At 42.2% G+C, this 22,300-nt stretch overlaps 1 protein-coding gene across 4 annotated transcripts in view; it reads left to right on the top strand.

The window, feature by feature from the left end:
* The window catches only part of JAKMIP1 (janus kinase and microtubule interacting protein 1), a 265,410-nt gene that overhangs the window by 154,756 nt on the left and 88,354 nt on the right, over window positions 1-22,300 (top strand). For all 4 annotated transcript variants that reach the window (XM_050947698.1, XM_050947695.1, XM_050947697.1 and 1 more), the window contains 4 exons: window positions 11,942-12,151; window positions 12,977-13,096; window positions 14,266-14,412; window positions 15,038-15,178. In XM_050947698.1, the coding sequence (XP_050803655.1) occupies window positions 11,942-12,151; window positions 12,977-13,096; window positions 14,266-14,412; window positions 15,038-15,178 (618 nt within the window). The remainder of the gene's footprint in view (window positions 1-11,941; window positions 12,152-12,976; window positions 13,097-14,265; window positions 14,413-15,037; window positions 15,179-22,300) is intronic.

The raw sequence follows: 22,300 nt of genomic DNA, 5'->3' as shown, positions 1-22,300 counted from the left end.
GACTGTACATACAATAAAATAAAGCTGTATTCATTTTTTATTGAAGGTGTGGACCTAGCAAGCTGAAATGAAAATGAGCTTTGAAAACTGGATAATGAGCTTTCATATATGTACAGATATTATTAAAATTAAATTCTTCACATAAGCAATGCTTCTGTAGACTCCTACTGACCTATACAAAGTACAGTCATAAAATAATATTTTAAAATAAATTCTGTATAAAACTTTTGCTCATATCAGTGTTATTCATATAATTGATTTCAGACAGGAGCAGTAGAAATGTTTTCATTATTTAAAAAAAAATCCTATGGAAACTGTTTTTAAAAAGCAGACATTCTCTTGCAAAATATGGAATCCAAACACTGCAGCTCATGTTAGCTAATGTATGAGAACCTGAAAATGAATTTTACCAGAACAAACCAGAGAGATGAAACTGGAAAGTTTTTTTTCATTGCCCTAGCAGAGAGAAATAAAATGAGGAGACAACGTGAATAGTAATAAGAAAATTAGCTGCAATGTATGTATTTGTAACAATTTAAAATCGTATTTTTTAAAATGTTACCTAATACTGTATTATATCCCTCGTCTACATTATCTAATATATCTAAGTACTTGTATTTCCCCAGTCACCATAGTAGGTGAACAACATTCACATAGTTAAAATTAGAAATAACCATGTTTATACATAACTCAACTGTCAAATATCTTTAGTAAAGTGAAAAATACAAGCTGCCTTCTCTGGAACTGTAGACTATGGCTCAGATTTTCAATCAGATGTGCACAAAGCCACGTTTGCACTTTTGTGTATATGTAGCTTCAGTGTGGAAATCCTCTGAATTGTAGTTGCAAATCAGGATTGTGCAGGCATGCATGCACCTACATGCGTAACCCCCGTGTGCATGTATGCATTGGAAGTTTTGCATATCTAAGTTAAAGCAAAAGTAACCGTGTACTTTGCACATGCCTGTTTGAAAATGTCAGTCCATGCTGAAAATCAAAAGATGCCCTTTTACCAGTATTGACCTTTGGATATTGACCTGATCTTGGGAGATACTGTCAAGGTATGATTCCCCACTCTGAACCTTAGCGTCCAATAGATGGGGTACCTGCACGAACCCCCTAAGCTTAATTACTAGCTTGGAAATGATAGAGCTGCCACCACCCAGAAATATAGTGTTTTGGGGCACTTTCTGGCCCCCAAACCCTTCCCTGGGGACCCCAAGACCCACCCCTTAGGTCTCACAACAAAGGGAAATAAACCATTCCCCCCTCCTTTCTTCGTCCCAGATTCTCCCCTCCCTGGGTAACACTGGGAGATCCCTGTGATTCAACTCCTTGAATCTTAAAACAGAGAGGAAATTCACCTTCCCCCTGTTCTCTCCTTTCTCCCACCAGTTCCCTGGTGAGTGCAGACCCCTTCCCCTTGGGTCTTACACAAGAAATAAAAGAAATCAATCAGGTTCTTAAAAAGAAAAGCTTTTAATAAAAGAAAGAAAAAAAGTAAAAATTGTCTCTGTAAAATCAAGATGGAAAATGTTACAGGATCTTTCAGCTTATAGACACTAGAGAGAATCCTCCCCCCCCCAGCACAAATACAAGTTGTAGCAAACAAGAGATACAATCCTTCCAGCAAAATACACATTTGAAAATAAAGAAAACAATCAAAAGACTAAACCGCCTTTCTAACTGGTACTTACTAAATTGAACAGAAGAGGCTGTTTCAGAAAATTGGAGAGTCTGTATACATGTCTGGTCCCTCTCAGAACGCAGAGAGAACAAAGAAAAACCCGAAAAGCACAGACAAAAGGCTTCCCTCCACTGAGATTTGAAAGTATCTTGTCTCCTGATTGGTCCTCTGGTCAGGTGTTCCAGGTTTACTGAGCTAGTTAACCCTTTACAGGTAAAAGGGACATTAACCCTTAACCATCTGTTTATGACAGGTACATACCTGAGAATAAATGGTAATCTATATGTTAGACTAAATTAAGCTGCTTAAGAAACGCTATAATGAAAGCAGGGGAATACAATAAAACAAAATAGGCTTTACAATAGGCTTAATTAAGGCCCAGTAGTGTTATAATGGTTATCATGAGGCTTAGCAAGGACTGGCATTTAGCATAAATTAGCATAAGTATTAGACCTAATGTCATAAGGTTTGTAGGAGCTTTTGCAATATGTAGCTTTTGATAAACAAGTACAGCTCAGAAAGATGAAACAACAGATTTTGGTGGGATTTTAGTACATGTAATCGTGAATTTAACCTCACTGATACACTAGAAATATTTATGCACATGCCTGGTGTCAATGATTGGAACCCCAGTTATAGTTTCCCAGACAGCTGTACAGGGACTAAAGGCCAGAAAACATGATCCCCAGGCATGCATGGTCAGGAAAAGGGGATATAAAATACAGTGTTTGATTAACCTTTAGTTGGGACATCAGGGATGACAGAATGGCAGAAGTCTTAGTACTCTCAAGCCCACTCATACTTCTCTCCATGTACTGTTCTTCCCCTTTTCTCTTCTGAGGGTGTCCATAAGGCTGTGAGTATGCACAGTGTAGGGGGTTGTTTGGTTATATTTATCTTGCTTTATTATATTTTTCTATGAGTTCTATTTTACTTGTATATTTTAAGTATTCAATAAAGTCCTCATGTTTCTGTGCAATTCACCAACCTCATCTCTTATAATACATATATGTAGTTGCCTGAGTAACGAACCCGTTATTAGTGACTTGTGCAATTTGCGCCTGACATTTATCAAAAGCTACTCCAGAGAGAAGTCCACCAGCCTGTTAAAGAGGAAAAAATACCAATTTAGTTTCCAGATTGAGCTCTGTATTAACAGCAACATTTTTAAGCAGTTTTTCCTGCATCTTTCAGTGCACACACCTACAGCATGGATTGGTAGTGGAGAAACTTAATAGAACTTAGATTAACACTGAAGACAAAACGTTCTGTTTACTGAATTAATTATACAGCAGATTTTACTAAAATTAGTGTTTTACTCAATCTAAACTTTTCAATTATTAATTTTTAAAACATGTATCTTAGTTGCTCTTTCTTGAGTGTCAACTAAGGCTTATATTTGATTGACATACCGAATTTTAAAATTTGGTACCAAAATACTCAGTGAGATGTACATTTTGTATTAAATCATTCTAAGCCACTACAGCCAGCCACTTGATGAGTTTTGTAGCACAATCCAAACCATTTTTGTTGACTGTATAAAGGAATTACCATTATTATACTGTATTAGTTGGAAAGAACAAATACAGTTTTATTCATTGTGACTGTGGGGATACAGCTACCAGCAGGACCCTTATTAGACAGAACAAACCTCTCTATGTTTTGTGTTAAAATTCACAGTGGATGCTTCATGCTGCTTCCTGTGGAAAATAATACAAAAGATAGTCATTACAAATGCATTAAATTGATTTTGTCCCTCATTTTGCACTCTGTTCATTTGCTGTACTATTTTAGTAAGAGGGAAGCTGATTATTGGTCAGTTGCACTTTATGCAGTAATATGCATAAACTTTGGGACAAGTTAGGCACACAGTTCGTGTGTGTGTGTGTGTGTGTGTGTGTTGAATGAATGAATAAATGTTCATTTTTTTCTATTCCATGCTGAAGGTAACTAGACTTTAGTTTGTTTTTGAAAGGTATTGTAATTCCTTTAATAGAAAAGCCCATATAAAGTCAGAGTTTACAATCCTTTCACATGCAAAACTCCAGTCAAATTTGGTGAGTATTATGTGCATGTAGTCCTACTAATTATCGAGTCCCAAAACCAGCTCTGATTAAAGTAAATGGAAAGACTCTCATTGATTGAGTTAGATTGGGCTCACAGGACTTGATTTTCCATGGATTGAATCAATGGCAAAGCTCCTGATAACTTCATTGGACACAGGATCAAGCCCATATTAACAAAGATTGGAATGCTGAACATTAAATGAATTAGGATTGTTTGTTGCTACTGTATAACCATATATTGTGATAACCTCACAAAATTGGTTGAACTGTAATGTGATATTACTTCACCTTCATCCCAGTAAGGAAAAAAAATCCTTGTTGCTGTTAACTGAATCAGAGCAGAAATAGCTTCTTTTCAAGAGCTGCACTGATCAGCTGTGTGCCTTTGAAGCTAGATGAACAATTATTAAATATCCTTATTACTTCCAAGTCCAAAAGACATAATTATATGAATTAGGAAAAACTTCTACTTCAGATCCTTTAATCTTATTTTTATATTCCCCAATTGTATGTTTTCCAACAAACAAGAAGATATATAATATAAATTAATAACTTCAGCGCCTTCACAGAGAGTAGAGCTGGCCAGAGAAACTTTGACAGAACCTTACAGCATCAGAATACGTAGTTTTATCAAAATTGAAATGCATTGCAAAATCAGGTAGATTTTTTCTGGAATTTCATTTAGATGAAAGAGGAGGAAAAAAGTTCCCACAGTGTTGCAACATCCCTTTTTTATATTGTCAGAACAAAAATTTTCAAATTTTGTATTTTGAAATGACTTTGTTTTTACTTTTTTAGTTTGTATTCTATTATGCATTGTAATACAAACTTGTACATATAAAAAGTATAAATTGAAGTGAAGTTTCTTTATTTTGTCAAAATGAAACTTTTCAATTACTTGAAACAAATAAATAAAAATTTAGAATTTTCCTCTGTGGCAAATTTCAATATTTTCAGTTTTCATTACATTTTATAATGAATCTAAATTTCAAAATCTCTAAATTCTTCCTGAAATAGAACTGCCATTCTCCACACAGCTCTTACAGAGACTACTGCACTTGTCTATAACAGCTCAGAATAATAACATGCGTTATCTGTTGCACAACTATTCAAAATCAGTTTAGAAACTTTTGTGTCCTATCCAGTTTCTTAAAGGGATAAAACTCTTGTAGATTGATACAATGTGTTCAGAGAAACCTTTTCCTCTTCTGAGCTCTCAGGTAACTATCTTTCTTAAAAACAAAATAACACAAAAACACCACTAGCAAAAGATTCAAAGAGTCCTGTGGCATCTTATAGACTAACAGACGTTTTGGAGCATGAGCTTTCGTGGCTGAATACTCACTTCGTTGGCATGCATCCGACGAAGTGGGTATTCACCCACGAAAGCTCATGCTCCAAAATGTCTGTTAGTCTATAAGGTGCCACAGGATTCTTTGCTGCTTTTACAGATCCAGACTAACACGGCTACCCCTCTGATACTTAGCAAAAGATTAACTCTCCACCAGAAACAAATGTTGTTTCATCCTAATCACCGTCTAAGAAAATACTCCAGTCTCCTAATTTTAGGGAGGCCAGCATCCTCACATTATATGTGTTAAATTGCACCTTTAAGGTACTGCCCACACTGATGGTTGTATAGAGGCACCTTATTCCTGTAAAAACTCCAGGAGTATAGGGGATCATCAGCTACTGCACCACCTTCTGACAAGATGCATTACGCACACAAATCCTGAATGCAGCCTTTACCACTGCCTTTGCAGAGCAGGGAAGGGGCTCCTCTTGGCATGTTTCTCTCTCTGAAGCAAGAGTGCTGCACTCAAGATTCTTGGTCCCTCTTGGTGCAAGGGCTACAATTTTGCCTTGCCCCTGTACAGGAGTACAGGGGGGTTTGAAAGGGGAGACTCCCACGATCCACCCCAATTTATGCAGTCATGCAGGGCTGAGCAGAGTGGAGTCCCTGGTGTACTTCTCAGAGTCTTTCCTTTAAACATGTATGTCTTTCTGTCATGCACAGCTGCTAATGTCAAGCGGTAGCCTTCTGCTGTGGATCTTGCCATCTGTTCCAGAGACCTTCTCACAGTTACATTCCAAGACCTTCTGCAAAGACCTTACTTCCTCATTCGACATTTCATTGTTGCAATTACTAGTTGTCTAAACATTCTGAAGATTTTTACCCTTCTGCCAAGAAGCTAAAGGATAAAACATTCCACCATGACATTTTTTACCATGAACTCAGCAGATCCAGTTGCAAGCTCCTATATTATGACTTAAGCATCCCTTGTTTATTCTTAGCATTCATACATAACACTATCAAGGCTGGTAGGCCTGAAATGTGACTCAGCTTTCATGTCTCTTTACAAAGTATGTAATTCTTTATACTTCTTTCTTAACAAAAATGAATGAAGTAATGAATGAAATCCTTAGAATGAAGTATTTTAAGCCAGGGAATCTAGATAGAAAAGTCTTAGTTTTAAAAGTTTCAGTTGTTCTTCCTACCCCATTTCATTTTTCCCTGCCATGATCAGTAATAGTTTGGGTTTTTCTAACTTTGAATATCTTTCTCAGTGAACATAAGAATTGCCATAATATATTGGAGCAGTGGTCCATCTTTTAGTCAATATCCTGTTTCTGACAGTTGCCAGTACCAGTTGCTTCAGAGAAATATGCAAGAATCCTTGTAATGACCGTTTGTGGAATAAGCTGCTTATAGGGAAGTTACTACAAAACAGTCAGCACATATACTCTTAAAGCAAAAGAGCTTATATCCCATCTTAAAAAAATAGAGCGCGGGGGGGGCATTAGTAAAATTTTGGTTAAAAAAAATTTAAAGCACTGCATGACTTGTCATTCAAGTCACAAAGGGACTTTTGGGTGCTTTTAAAAGTGTAACTGTCAATTTTTTATTGTTCCTAGATCTTGGCATTAGATGCTCTTATTTGTATTAGCAACAAAGCATGCTTTAAATACATCTGCTGTAGAGAATGTCTGTTTCTACAATCATTGCCCAGTTCACTTCCCCACTCCATATTTTGTGTTTACAACTAGTATTTATAGAATCAGAGATGGCAGAGCTGAGAGAGACCATTTAGATCCTCTAAGCTGTTCCCTTGCAACATAAAGGACATTGTTCTTTATTAATTCCTCCTTTAAATGTTTTATCTGAAATTCACCTCCCTTCTTTGGTAGTCTCGTCCAGCAACTAATCCGTCTCACTGTCAGGGCAGCCTTATTCTTAATCTCAAGGATGTAATGTAGAGAAACATTTGGCTTCTGGGAAAAGCACTGTATATTCTGTTCTACTGTTGGCTTGGAGATTGCTTTGAGATGGATGAATAGAGAGGAAGATGCTATACTTGGCAGTGCAGCAGCTGGCTTTTTCCACTTTGAAAAACTGAGCATGTCACTGTCTTGATAAATCTAGCTTTTGATTCCCTGGTAATTTGTCTTTCAACTTTATGAGAGGCCAAAGTTCCTCTTTTAAAGGTCTCTTTCTTAATTTTATTGTTAGCCATGCAAGTATGAGCTATTTGCCAAAGGAGATCTTCAGCATGGTTGTATTTATTCTCATTCATGTTTGAAAGATGAATATTGTCGAAACATTCATTTCTGGTTGTTTCTCCCAGTGGTTGGGGGAAAATACCTGTTCTTAGAAAGCCAGTTTTGATGTTGACACAGACTACTAATGCCATCTGATCACCAAAATGATAAAAGTAATTTCTGTATTTAACAACTAACCATTTGACAATGCAACAAACACGCTTTAAATATAAATTGGCAATGTTATTTTAGAAAACTGTGATTTTAACCAACTACACAGGATTTACTCTAAAATTACATTGGAATACCCTGTGCTGTGATTTTGCACTGATACACCTCTGCAGCCACTGGTGGGTGACCCCTCTTTTCCCCATAACACTACTTTGGGGGTCAGGGTGTGTAATAGGTTATAGTTATAATCGAAATGAGTAATTTCAAACCATTTGAATCTGATGATGCCCCACCTCTTCCCTGCCTACATCTGTTATATGCAAGCGCACTATACACTGTTGTGGAAATGAAAAGATTAGAATAGTCTAAAGTCTTCAAATGCCATTAGAATGTGACCAATGGTGAGTGCCTATATCATCCTGTTATGTGGCTTAGTTACAGGCATCATTCTTGATCTGCCAAACTGGAAAAGTGTCTTTTTGAGCTCAAAACCTAGCTACCCAGTTTGGAAAGAATCTTGTCGGTCATGTAATGCAACCAAATTCAGAATCCATTCCGGTGAATGAATGTTACCACAGATTGTGGCTCAAATGCTCAAGCATTGCAGGTTTTTTCTCATGGGGAGGAGAGATGATGCTTACTCATTTGCACCAGCATCAACCAGGATCCTCCAGTGGCATAGAGTTGGCATGCCCAACCCTCTGCTGCTGCCAGAGGAGACAGGAGTGTCAAGACCACACCTAAGCCAAACTGATTGATGGATACAGTTCGGGCTCCCAGAGGCTTTTATCAGCTGATTTATGTCAGAGTAGCTAGAGGATTGGTCTAATTTATGCTAAGTATTGGTTGTGCACACTTGTACATGACTTATGTGTATGCTCATGTAGCAAAGATCTGTACTACTATATGCAACGTCAGAGGGCAACACTTAACTTTTTCTTCACAAGGATATAGGCTATGTTAGACTGAATGTACAGTAGTCCCCATGGCAATGCATTAGTCTTCGTATATAATGGGGAGACAAGTAAAAATGGAGAAGTCTGCTGCTTTTTGGTCAGAGTGGAAGGAAGGCAGAAATCTTTGAGACAGTGTTGGGGGCAGGTTGAGGCTGTGAATGTGAGGAAGCAGCTATATTGCATTACTTATGTTGAACAGCTCAAAGGTGAAACTCTTCATTTGAGGAAAGGGAGGAATTCAATTTTGACCTAAACTGCTGAAATAGGATTAACGTGTCATTAAAGAATATACTGCATCAGATATTTCATAACTCTCTCTTAGTAAAGATAGAAATTAAAGGATCAAGAGAGGAGAGTTGGATACAAAATGCATATTTAAATGTTTTTCTTAATATAGATTCACACAATAAATAGACACAATATTCCTTCACCATCAGAAGATCCAATTTATCTGTCTAAAACCTTCCAAGATAACAGTAGTTTCTCTTCCATTATTCCATCCTCAGATATGTTTCTTTTTTAACATGGAGATACTGTTGCTCATAGCAACATAAGACAGATGGGTGTCTAACTGCAGCTATTCCTCTGTTCTGTTTATCTTTATGAATTGAATTAACTGTGCAAGATTGCTTAAAAACTTCCTCTTCTGTCTGTTTGTGGCTGTAATGAAACATGTATTACAGCATGTGTAGGGGTGTGTGTGTGTGTGTATGTATATATGTGTAGTATGTGTGTATTAAAAAAAGAGGTTACCCATACTTTTCCAGTCAAACAGGTCATTTCAGTTTCTTGTAACTTTATTGAAGTTTAACTTTTTTGACTGAAATGTAATTATTTTTGCTTGAAAGTTTCACCAAAATAGATTCAGTTTTTAAGCATGGAAAAAGACAGGGCTGGAGGAAGCAGTTTTTCTGCTTAACACCCCTCCCACTGGCCCCTTGCCACACACCCCAAAACTTCTATTGCTTCATGGAACTTCAGTTTTAATATGTATGGGCTTGTGGAATATGATTTGTGAAGTTATACATGGAGAAAGACCAGGGCTTGAGTTTCTTCCTCAATGATTGTATGTATTGCATAGAACAGAGCATTCTGCTGCTGTTTAGCAAATAGCAACACGTGCTGAAATGTCTTTTCATTTCTCTTTTAACAGCTACGAAATTTCATTTAAAGTTTAAATTAAAAGAACATTAGGGTTGTGAAGTGAAGCGCCCAGAAGATGGCCATTGCTAAAATTAAGGCTTTCCATGCAACTTAAATTCTTCCTCCTTATGCATATGCATTATGTTACAGGGCCTGATTCTGTTTTCCGTTGCATGGGAGTGGCTCTCATTGGGTTCAATGGGAACAGCACCTGTGTAACTGACAGCAGAATCTTGCCCTCAGTGTTTAGTTCCGTGATCAGATATTATTTTCCCAGAGGACCCCTGCCGGGTTCAGTGCACTTGATGGATGGTGCTCAGTGAATGAGGCAGCTGTTCAATATTTTTTTTATTGTTCATTGTTTCCTTGCTTCAAAGAGTACACATCATACAAATTGTTCCATGAATAAGAACTTTTTCTTTTTTGAGAACCCTTCCTTTTTGCACTTACCACCATAATAGCTGAGAACCTCACAAACATTAATTAATTTGTCCTCATGCATTTAGTGAGGTGGGTAAACTGAGGCACAGAACAATTAAGTGACTTACCCAGAGTCCTTTAGGAAATCTGTGGCAGAGGTGGTGGTAGAATCCATATCTTCTGGTCCAGTTTCTTAACGACAAGCTTGTCCTTCCTCTTATCGTGGATCAGGTCTCCATTTGCTTCACAGGGTCCAACTTCTGCAGTGTCTGAAGCAAAGTACCAGCCTGAGTCAGTGCATAACCTTGCCTCATTCACTGAAACTGAGTAAGGCAAGAATCCCTAGGAAAACAAGTACTCTGTGATCATGTAATAAAGAATTTATTGCAGTGCAAACATACAAGGCACTAGTGTTACAATTGCAAGGACGACCTTAATTCTGGCATTTCCTGACTTTTGAACACTTGACTGTTTAAGGTTAATGCACTCTTAATGTAGGATTGGGATAAAGAATATGTTACATATGATATGACTTAATGGATTTAATTTTGGGTTTTTTAATGATCCCATGGATTTACATTTGAAGGGAGGAAGGAAATGAGGCAGTAAACTGTAAAAGAAAGCGTGTAGCACATTCCCAATAAATATATGGTACATTGTTAGTGTACATGTTAAGAAATCTGTTTCTATAGTAACTAGTGTAGATTGCCACTTCCCCTAGTGTTTGGAATATTACCAAAGTCAATTTTGCTGATGCTGTGAGGGGCACATCAGTGTATGCTATAGTAGTTTACTCCTGGTAGTATGCTCTGTGTAGTTTTGAGATGCATGAGCAACACATTTGGGTAACCATAGATAGGATTTAGGGAAACGTTTCTCCCTACCATGCTGAAATAGTGTCTCATCCATTCAGAGTGCTGTGATATAAAACATTTCCTTTTTCATTCTATTCAAAGACTAATCCACGTTTTAATCTTATCACAAGGAGCAAGAAGAAAGGTAGCTAGGTATGTTTCCGAATTTTGGATTAAATGTACACATTTTGGTTTAATAGCGTTTTTGTCTGTGGCTAGAGTCGTCATGTCTGAAATTCACTCTTAGAGGGGCAGCAGGAGGCTGATGTATCACTTAAGCCTCAAAATAAGGCTTAGTTGGGATTTAAATGGTACATTGGCTTCCTCCTGGCCCTCTGCATCACAGGTGAATATCTTTCCCAGAATATAGTGACGAAAGATTCTTTTTTTTGTCCAGAGAAATTATACATGCTCAAATAGAGAGCATTTTCTCTCTTTGTTTTATACCTACCTTGTGTAAGGCATAATAGGACAAGCCCCAGAAACCTCTCAGACTCCATCAGTAGGTGGCAAATTATATGAATTTATTTATATTCCCATCTCCAATACAGTCTTGTGCAGGAAAGTATTTGCAAGGTTTCTGTCTCTTTCCTACTGGACCAAGCATGAACAGGCATCTCCCTTCCTTGAGAAATCAGTGCATACCAGGGTCAGCTAGCCCAGGTCCTCCTCCCTCACTGTCTTCCTGAATCTTCTTTTATACTTCTCATCTGATGGCTAATTGGTTCACTAGCCTGGTAAGCTAATTAGTTGCATATCCCCAATCAGCCGCCTTCAGGAGAGCTGATAGGTGCCGAAGTGATCAAAGTGCTGGTTCATTTATTAGCTTCCAGCACTTCGTTACATAGGGCCTACTCCAACCTCTGTTGAAGTAACCATTGATTTCAATGGGCATTGGATTGGGACCTTAGCAAATGGAAGACTGATGTTTTCTGCAGGAAAAAGAATGTTTATTTCAGGTAGCTGCAGCTTGATTTTAAAGTCACAATTAGGTGGCCACTATAGTTTTGAGAGCAGAACTTTCTTTTGTGGTTATGTTTTGCTGCCTGTTGTAAATACTTGGAGATGTTACAGAAGTTTCCCTCTTGCTCTATTTTCTCACAGATGGATGAGATAAAAGGCAAAGACAGAGTGATTTTGGCTTTGGAAAAAGATCTTGGTGTCCAGGCAGGCCATGCACAAAAGCTGCTGCTTCAGAAAGAAGCTTTGGATGAACAGCTTGTCCAAGTAAAGGAGGCAGAACGGTACCATGGTAGCCCCAAGAAGGAACTTCCTCCTGGAGTAGGGGATATCACTGAAATGATGGGAAGCCCGGTAAGAGATGCAAATGGTCTTCATAGGTCAGTTACTGTATCTGCTTTCATAGCGTTTCTGGATACTCTGAAAACATGGAATTGTAAGTTATGTTTAATTCTTGCCAAAGGAGCATTGCCCTGGTAACAGCACTGTACGTTGCACTTTTGCGTAAAAATAACTCTACTTTTTTGAGTACCAAAAACTCCACGTCTCTTGAATTTTGAAGAATGTTTAAAACATTTGAATTTAGACCATTTAAACTGGTAAATGTGGTCACAATGTGAGGTTATTACTTGTAATTACTGACTGATTAAGTATGTTTCTCCAGTTGCAAAGATGAACCATTTGTTTCCTTCAGACATTTATTTATTTTATGAATATGAACTATTCTATACAATAACAATAGACATTAAAAGGGAATTTGTACTTATTCTTTTCCAAATCTATAAGGTGCTATCTTATAAATATGTTCTGTGCCGTATTATTAATTCTGGCTTGAAACTGATATAGTTAGTACAAAGCAGTAGGTCTTACACACGTAATTTAAGATTTGATTTTAATTTTTTATGTCATGTAGCTTAGAGTTAACCTTTTGGCTGCTTGCCCTTTTTCAGCTTGTACAACCATGTGACTCTTATAAGAAATATTTGCAACAGTTCATGTCAATTAAAAATATTTTCCAGTAGTGATACAAATGCCTATTGATATTCTCTACAGTATTCATGCTGTATTGCATACACTGAATACAAACTCTGCCTGCTATAATGTAAGTACATGTTTCTGTGTAGTTAATGAATATTTGAAAGGAAAAAAAAATCCTTTTTGGTTTGTATGTTTTTAAAGGAACAGCATATGGATGAACGAGACATACGGAGATTTCAACTAAAAATCGCTGAACTGAATGCTGTAATACGGAAGCTGGAAGACAGAAATACCCTTTTAGCGGATGAAAGAAATGAACTGGTAAAATAATTAGTAATAACACAGATGGTGACTTGCAGGACAGTATCTTAATGGTACTCAGAAGTTGTGTTTTCAGGCAGAGTTTAACTTATTTTGTCTCTGTTGCTAACACACTGAAATATCGTAGAACGTAAAGGTTTTTTTAAATGTTCCTATTTGGCCAAGACTTTGAAACTGCTGGTGTAGAGAGAGAACAGTATTATGCTATTTTCTGAGTGCTTTTCCTTTTCACCGAATAGTTCGTTTGGGCACAAGGATGGAGTATTTGCAGGGTTCCGAGTTAAATCTGTTGTCCTCCAGGCTGTCATTGGATGTAAAAGTCACTTTCATTTTTCAAAGATGAGGAAATTTAACATAAGAAACTCAACTTTGGAAAAGGTTTAGAAATGATTGCTCCTCCTTTTCATCTTCTTCAGAACTGTCTACTAATAGTTCACACAAAGTAGGCATCAAATTATGAGTGGTAGCTTGCATGCAGCATTTGGTAATATACTGTACCCTGACATGTATGTAATCTATATAACTAATTTACTGTATTACTCTTTGAAGTAATGAAACTTGACAATGCCACCATTGTTTTGTGAACTTCTTACACTGGCTAAGAGCTACAAAGCTTGTTTTTCTAATGGAAAAATCTACCATTGCCTAATCTCAAGGGAAACTCTTAAAATAAGAGGAGGTATTATGGGTGAGAGATAGCAACTTAGTAATGGAAGGAAATGAGGAGCATTTAAGAAATGTATTTTCCTGGATAATTAGGGTGCAATTTTCAAAAGCATTCAGTGTTGGTCTAACTCTGCTCTCATTAAAGTTAATGGTAAAACTCTCATTGACTGCAATGGAAGCAGAATTATGACAACACGGAGAACTTTTGAAAATCCCATCTGTATATGTTGGCAGTAGCAAATTCATTCACTCTGTCTCGGTTTAGAATGGTTCCATAACATGAGCTATGCAGGGGTGCTGCACTGACTTCCATGTTAGTTTCACTTTGGTAACAAGCAAAGGCTATACATTTTTAGATGCATACAGTTAAGTTCAGCAGTGGTGTATAAGCAGAAAAATTGATTGAATGAATGAATGGAGACTGAAAATCCAAGTGCTGCTCCTCCTTTCAGGTCATTGTAGCCCAGATTATGATTAACTGACATTTTGGGGTTCCTTTGCAGCTGAAACGTTCTCGGGAGACAGAAGGTCAGCTGAAGCCCCTTGTAGAGAAAAACAAAAGGATGACCAAAAAGAATGAGGACATGTTGCAGTGTATCCAGAGGATGGAAGAAAAAATTAAAAATCTCACAAGGGAAAATGCAGAAATGGTAAGCAACTATCTCATACGTATCATAGGTTGCTTTGTAAGAGCAGCTGCTCTTAATAGCTTAGAGTTGAAAACAAATGTGTGGCTCTTACTCAGATAAATACTGGTATGTCAAAAGCTAAGCCATGTGAAGGTGTCAATGTCAAATACAATATGCTAGAGGTGGGTAGTATTCTAAAATCAGAGTGTTTGTTTATTTTTATTTGCTTTGTCATCTATTAAACAAAATTAATTGAAGCCACAATGGTCCTTATTCTTAATGTGTAAAGGATATAAAAGGGTATAAAATAGAGGGCTAAAATTAACCTTGGCATACCATGGGATTTTGCATGGATGTATATGTCAGAGCTGAATTTGACCTGTATAAACTAGAGATGGTAAAGACCCTCTTCAGGATTGTTTTCTAGAGTATATTCACTAGTGCTTTCTCCATCCTAGTGAGATGCAGAATATACTCTGTGTGTGTTTAAAGTGTAAATATTTGCTTGGTGGGAAAAGGACCTTACGTTGTGCTGGAGCAGATTTCTGAAGCATCACGTTAGTGTATCAGAGGTGAGGGTTTTACCTAATGCTGCAGGAAGACATTTAAGAGTTGGTTGTGTTAATAATAAACTTGATTTTTTCAGAGAGAAAAGTTATCCACGCAGCCGACTTTGAAGAGACACACTTCCTTGAACGACCTCAGTAGCACACGAGAGGAACAAGAAATGGAATTCCTGAGACTGCAAGTCATAGAGCAGCAGCATGTTATTGATGATCTCACAGTGGTAATGTGAAACATGTCCAGTACACACATGCATAAACCTACATTCAAACCTATCATTTGAGAGCAATATTCAAGTTAATTTAAATCGAGTACAGTTAAAACTGACATTGTGGTGACATGAAAAATAATTCTTCAGCACTTTGGTTATTCCCTTTGTAGTACATTTATGAGTTTCCATAGAGCATCTATGGTCTTATTTCAGCCATACCAAGTGGTGATCTCATAACTCAGGCTTGCTTGGTGAGTACTTGAAAAGTTGTTCTTCTTCGAGTGCTTGCTCATATCCATTCCAATTAGATGTGCGTGCGCCGTGTGCACATTCGTCGGAAGATTTTTACCCTAGCAACACTCGGTGGGTCGGCTGGGCGCCCCCTGGCGTGGCGCCGCTATGGCACCGAATATATACCCCTGCCAACCCATCCACTCCTCAGTTCCTTCTTACCGCCCATGTCGGTCATTGGAACAGTGGAGCGTGGCTTAGCTGATCTCCACCTCCCTAGCCATTCACTCGTTCTAATACTTATTGTGTATATAGTTTATAGTTCTAGTTAATATTTTTAATAATTTTTGTAAACGTAGTTAGTGTATATAGTTCAGAGGGTTGGGGATTAGCCCTTTCCCTCACCTGGTGCCCAGGCCCATGCCTGGCTCACCGGGTTTCAAACTGTGCTCGGCTTGCCGCAGGCCGATGCCCACAGGAGACCCTCATGACTCCTGCCTCAAGTGCTTGGGGGAATCCCACCTCGCAGACAAGTGCCGGATCTGCAAATCTTTCAAGCTGCAGACGAAAAAGGACGGGACTTTCGCCTCAAGCAGCTCCTAATGGAGGCAGCCCTCACTCCTCCACCTTCGGCACTGGGTGCCAGACAGTCCACACCGGGGAGAAATGTCTCGTCGGCACCGGAGTGCGCCGGCACCACGAAAACATCTTGGCACCAGCCAGCACCGGCCCAGAAACCTGCCCGGCGCCGCTCCCTCTCCCCACGAGCCAAGAAGCTCAAAGCTCCTGCGGCTTCACTATCTACGTCGCAGTCTGAGCAGCAGCCTAAGGCGAGCCACCCGGCACCAGTAACTGCCGCGGCACCGACAATCTCAGCACCATTGATTCAGGCCTCACAAGGCCATCAAGTCCGGTGCCTGACAGCTCCCTGGCTCATGCCTCGGTAGAGCTCATCGTTCCCACAACGCCAGAGACATTTTCTACAGTGAGGGAACTGATTGCATTAATGGAGCCCACCCTGCCTCAACCCCCGGCACCGCCGGTGCGGGTTATTCAGTCAACAGACAAGCCTGCCATGGTAAGACCACCCTCGATCGGCACTACCGAGAGGCACCACTCAAGATCGAGGTCCCGCCAGTGTTCTCGATCTCGGCACCAATCCCGACGCCGCTCGCAGTCCCGGTACCGGTACGGAACCCGGTACCACTCTCCGGTGCGGCACGGAGAACAGTTCGCTGGATGCAGGACTCCTCCCCAAGCGGTCTCCGCTCCACCATGGCCATCGCGGCATGCGTCTGTCTCATTGCATGGCGATAGTGCCTCCTACGGGGATTCGGAGGTACACAGCCGGGTTCTACATGAGGCTCAAGGTCCAGACCAAGGTCCTCAACAGTGGTCCTTTTGGACACCTTGGGCATATCACCAGGCCCAAGGCGAACCCACGGTACCATCACGCTCCACCCCATTGGAGCATCGTGCACCGGAGCCCACTGTTAGCCACCCCCCTCCAGCGGGTACAGACGAATCTCCTTTGGCACCAAACTCTCAGGTCCTCCCAGACCCTGACGTGCCTCCTGACCATGAGTCCATACATGAGCCACTCGTCGCTGGTCTGTCTTCTTCCTCTTCCCCAGATGAGGCGGTAGCCGGGACATCCTCATCGGACCCACCTCCTATTGACCTCCGAGCTCACCAGGACCTTCTGAGGCAAGTCGCCTTAAATATCAATCTACAGGTCGAGGAAGTCCTAGAGGTTGAAGACCCAGTAATAGACATACTGTCGGCGGATGCGCCAACTCGTGTCGCTTTACCATTCATCCGTTCCATACAGGCCAAAGTGGATGGCATCTGGCAATCCCCGGCGTCTATCCCTCCCACAGCTAGAGTGGTGGAGCGAAAGTACATGGTGCCCTCCAAGGGATACGAGTGCTTATATACCCACCCTCCTCCATGCTGTCTGGTGGTCCAATCCATGAATGAGCGGGAGCACCATGGCCAGCAAGCCCCCGCCCCAAAATCAAGGGAGGCTAGACGTATGGACCTGTTGGGACGTAAAGTCTACTCTGCGGGGGGCCTCCAACTCAGGGTGGCGAACCAACAGGCCCTGCTTAGCAGATATAATTATAATACCTGGCAGGTGGTGGGCAAGTTCACTGAGCTGGTCCCACAGGACTCCCTCCAGGAATTCCAGGCCCTTCTGGAGGAAGGAAAGAAAGTTGCACGGACCTCCCTCCAGGCCTCACTCGACGCTGCTGATTCGGCAGCCAGAACCGTGGCCTCCGGAATCACGATGAGACGGATTTCGTGGCTGCAAGCGTCAGGCCTACCTCCTGAACTGCAGCACACCATCCAAGACCTGCCATTTGAAGGCCAGGGCCTCTTTTCTCAGAAAACGGACCCCAGGCTGCAGAGTCTCAAGGACAATCGGGTGATTATGCATTCCCTTGGGATGCATACCCCACAGACCCAACGACGGTCCTTCCGTAGCCAGCCTCAGCGCCCCTTCCCCCAACCCAGGCCACGACAAGACTTTGGCAGAAGGCGCGGTCGCGGTAACCGCAGGTGGCAGTCTGGACCCAAGGGGGCCACAATAATGGTCCTGCCAAACCAACGACGGGCCCTAAACCAAACTTTTGAAGGTGCGCCCGAGAGCAGAGCACCAGTCCTTCCCCAGGATCCCCTTAAGTTTTCCAACCGCCTTTCCTCCTTCCTCCCTGCATGGACCCAATTAACCTTGGATCATTGGGTCCTACGCACGGTAGAATTTGGATACCACCTCCAATTTATTTCGCCCCCTCCCTCTCACCCCCCTTCCCCGTCCCTCTTCAGGGACCCCTCTCACAACCAATTCCTCTGGCAAGAGGTTCGTACGCTCCTCTCGATCGGAGCTATAGAGGAGGTACCGGAGGAATTAAGGGGCAAGGGATTTTATTCCTGATATTTCCTAATTCCCAAGGCAAAAGGAGGTCTCTGATCCATCCTGGACCTGCGAGGACTCAACGGTTTATGGTGCACCACCAACGTTTTCAATTTGCGGTCCTTCCGTTTGGCCTCTCGACAGCCCCTCGCGTGTTCACGAAGTGTATGGCTGTAGTGGCCACCTTCCTCTGTTGTCAGCGAATACATGTCTTTCCTTACCTAGACAACTGGCTTATTCGAGGGACCTCCGAGGATCAAGTCACCAGACACGTGGGCATCGTCACGGACTTATTCACGTGATTGGGCCTGATGATCAATCTAGAGAAATCTACTCTAGTACCCACACAAAGAATAGAGTTCATTGGGGCCATTCTAGACTCCAAACTCGCAAGAGCCTTACTGCCACTACCCTGCTTTCAGGCGTTAGTTTCAATTACAAAAAGCCTCCAAAGATTTCTGACGACCTCGGCTCACACCTGTCTCAGCCTCCTCGGTCACATGGCCGCGTGCACCTTTGTAACCAAGCATGCCAAGCTACACCTGCGTCCCCTTCAGACCTGGCTCGCCTCAGTTTACCGCCCAGGCAGAGATTCCATAGACATGGTGGCAGGACCGGCGCTAGGGGTTTGAGCGCCCTAGGCGGACGGGAATTTCGCCGCCCTGCGCCCTGGTCTCCCGGCTCCTGTGGAGCTGCCGCAGTGGTGCCTGCGGAGGGTCCGCTGGTCCGTGGCTCCATAGGGTGGGAGAAGACAGAGTGACTACCTTCTCCTGGATGGAAAGTAGAAATAGCCGCAAAGTGCACTCGCAATGATGAGCTAGCGAGGCCTTGCTGTTTAACATACCATAGGTAGTCCAGTATAGTGGGGATGGGAACATCCGTGGGTGTGGCATTCAGTGTTTGACACTAGCAGGAAAATCGCTTCCACTTGGCCAAGTATGCAGACCGAGTGGAAGGTTTTCTGCTACCCAGGAGTACTTCCTGCACTGGGGCAGAGCAGCGTAACTCCGACTGCATTAACCATGCAGGAGCTACGCTGTGAGATGAAGGGATTGCAGGTCTGGGTGGTGAAGCCTGCCGTGGTCTTGAGTTATAAGATCTTGAAGAAGAGGCAGGGAGATTGGGTTGGCTATCAAGAGGTCAAGCAACGTGGTGTACCAGTGTTGTCGGGGCCATGCAGGGGCGACCAGGATCAGGCGAGCCCTGTCCCTGCAGAGCTTTAGGAGAACCTTGTGCACCAGTGGGAAGGGTGGAAAGGCATAAAGCAGCTGGCTCTTCCATGGGATTAGGAAGGCGGCCGATATCGAGCCTGGGGTGAGACCTTGGAAGGAGCAGAACCTCCGGCATTTCCTGTTCTCGCGAGAAGCGAAGAGGTCTATGTGGGGAAAGCCCCACTTCCGGAAGACAGAATGTATAATATCCGGGCGAATCGACCATTCGTGATGCAGAAAAGATCTGCTGAGTTGGTCTGCCAGAGTGTTCTGAACCCCCGGGAGAAAAGACGCTACAAGGTCTATTGAGTGGGCTATGCAAAATTCCCACAGTTGGATCGCCTCCTGACAAAGGGGGGAGGATCGAGTTCCTCCCTATTTGTTTATGTAGTGCATAGCCGTTGTGTTCAGTAAGCACTGAAACACAACGACCCTGCAGATGTTGCTGCAACGTCTGGCACACCAGGTGGACTGCTCTCAGTTCTCGGACGTTTATGTGCAACGCTAGCTCTTGAGATGACCAGAGACCTTGCGTGCGAAGATGGCCTAGGTGAGCCCCCCAGGCGAGAGATGACGCGTCCATCGTTACGGACACTGAAGGCTGCATCGGATGGAACGGAACACCAGGGAGGGTGTTAGCCACCAGTCGAGGGAGCCTAAAATGCTCTGAGGAATGGTGACCACCATGCAGGGCCGGCGCTACCATTTAGGCAGCCTAGGGAATCGCCTAGGGCGCCAGAATAAATGGTGGGCGCCGTTTTGACGGAGGGGGCGGCAGGCGGCTCCGGTGGAGCTGCCGCAGTGGTGCCTGCGGAGAAGGTGCAGTTGCAGCCACATTCAGCATTCCTCCCCAAAATAGTGTCGACCTTCCATCTCAATCGACATATTCCTCCCAGTCTTCTTTCCCAAACTGCATGCATCTCGTTGGGAGCAGCAGTTACATTCCCTCGACGTCCATAGGGCGCTCGCCTTTTATATTGACTAGATGAAGCTCTTCCGCAAAACGCCCCAACTCTTCGTTGCAGTGGCAGACCAGATGAAAGGCCTACCCATCTCTTCTCAGAGGATTTTGTCCTGGGTAACGGCGTGCATTCGTACTTGCTATGATCTAGCTTGTGTTTCTCCGAGACATATTACCACACATTCTACCAAGGCTCAGGCCTCATCGGCCACCTTCTTAGCTCGAGTACCTATCCAGGAGATATGTCGAGCAGCTACTTGGTCTTCAGTACACACCTTTGCTTCCCATTATGCCCTGGTGCAACAATCCAGAAATGATGCAGCCTTCAGTTCAGCGGTTTTGCATTCTGCAGTATCTCACTCCAACCCCACCACCTAGGTAAGACTTGGGATTCACCTAATTGGAATCGATATGAGCAAGCACTCGAAGAAGAAAAGACGGTTACTCACTTTTGTAACTGTTGTTCTTCGAGATGTGTTGCTCATATCCATTCCACCCCCCCCTCCTTCCCCACTGTCGGAGTAGCCGGCAAGAAGGAACTGAGGAGCGGATGGGTCGGCAGGGGTATATATTCGGTGCCATAGCGGTGCCATGCCAGGGGGCGCCCAGCTGACTCACCAAGTGTTGCTAGGGTAAAAATCTTCTGATGAACGTGCACGCTGTGCGCGCACACCTAATTGGAATGGATATGAGCAACACATCTTGAAGAACAACAGTTACAAAGGTGAGTAACCGTCTTGTTTCTAAAGTACTGCAGAAAATGATGTTGAAGATTCAGCAAGTGGCGCTCTTGATTGCATCATTAGTGGTATTGGGGAAGTAAGACATGAAACTGAGATCTTGACCACTCATGGTCAAAGTGCTTACAATACTGTTTACAGGACAGGGGGCTGTAACATAGAATCATAGAATCAGAGACTTTAAGGTCAGAAGGGACCATTATGGTCATCTAGTCTAACCACCTGCACAATGCAGGCCACAGAATCTCACCCACCCACTCCTGTATCAAACCTGTGTCTGAGCCATTGAAGTCCTCAAATCTTGGTTTAAAGACTTCAAGGTGCAGAGAACCTTCCAGCAAGTGACCCGTGCCCCATGCTGCAGAGGAAGGCGAAAAACCCCCAGGGCTTCTGCCAATCTGTATCTTGGCCAGATTCTGATGTAGGTGACTGCACCTAAAACTCCCCCAGATGTATTTTTCACTTCCGACTCTAAACTGTTGTGTTGCTGTGCAACATGAAATACCTGCTGCATTTCACACCAGAAGCTGTTGCATTTAGGTGAAGATGAAGGGATTCCCATAAAAGTTTCTAAAATACTTTGAAGAACCATCTGAATTAAAGGTGCTTTTTAAGTTACCATCATTATTCTGAATTGCTGTGTACATTCCCAAATTTTCTCCTCTGAAGCAGTGTGCTGGCAGAGATGGATTACTTCACCATTTCAAAACAAGCATTGTATCATTGGTAGTTTACTATTCTTCCACTTTCTGGATTGAATTACTAAGAAGAAGCCCTCACTTAAGTATTCCAGCAGATGTAGTTCAATATCGGCCGGAGAGACAGCTGCTTTATCAGCAATTAGAGTTAGAAACCTGAAATCACAGTAATCCTTTTAAAACCAGAAGAATCACAGGGAAGGACACAGAAATTGGTAGATGAGAGTAAAGCTGGAAAGGATAATAGAATTAGGGTAAAGGGGGGTGGAGCAGAGTAAAAGAGGATTAAAAAAAAAAAGTTAGGAAGGAGGACCTTCCTAGTACCTTTTCCTCCCTCCCTCCCCTTGTCTCTCTCTGCCTCTGTTACCTTCTCCTG

This window comes from Gopherus flavomarginatus, chromosome 3 (genome assembly GCF_025201925.1).
Source record: "Gopherus flavomarginatus isolate rGopFla2 chromosome 3, rGopFla2.mat.asm, whole genome shotgun sequence".
Lineage (NCBI taxonomy): Eukaryota > Metazoa > Chordata > Testudines > Testudinidae > Gopherus > Gopherus flavomarginatus.
This window is presented reverse-complemented; position numbering and strand designations above follow the sequence as displayed.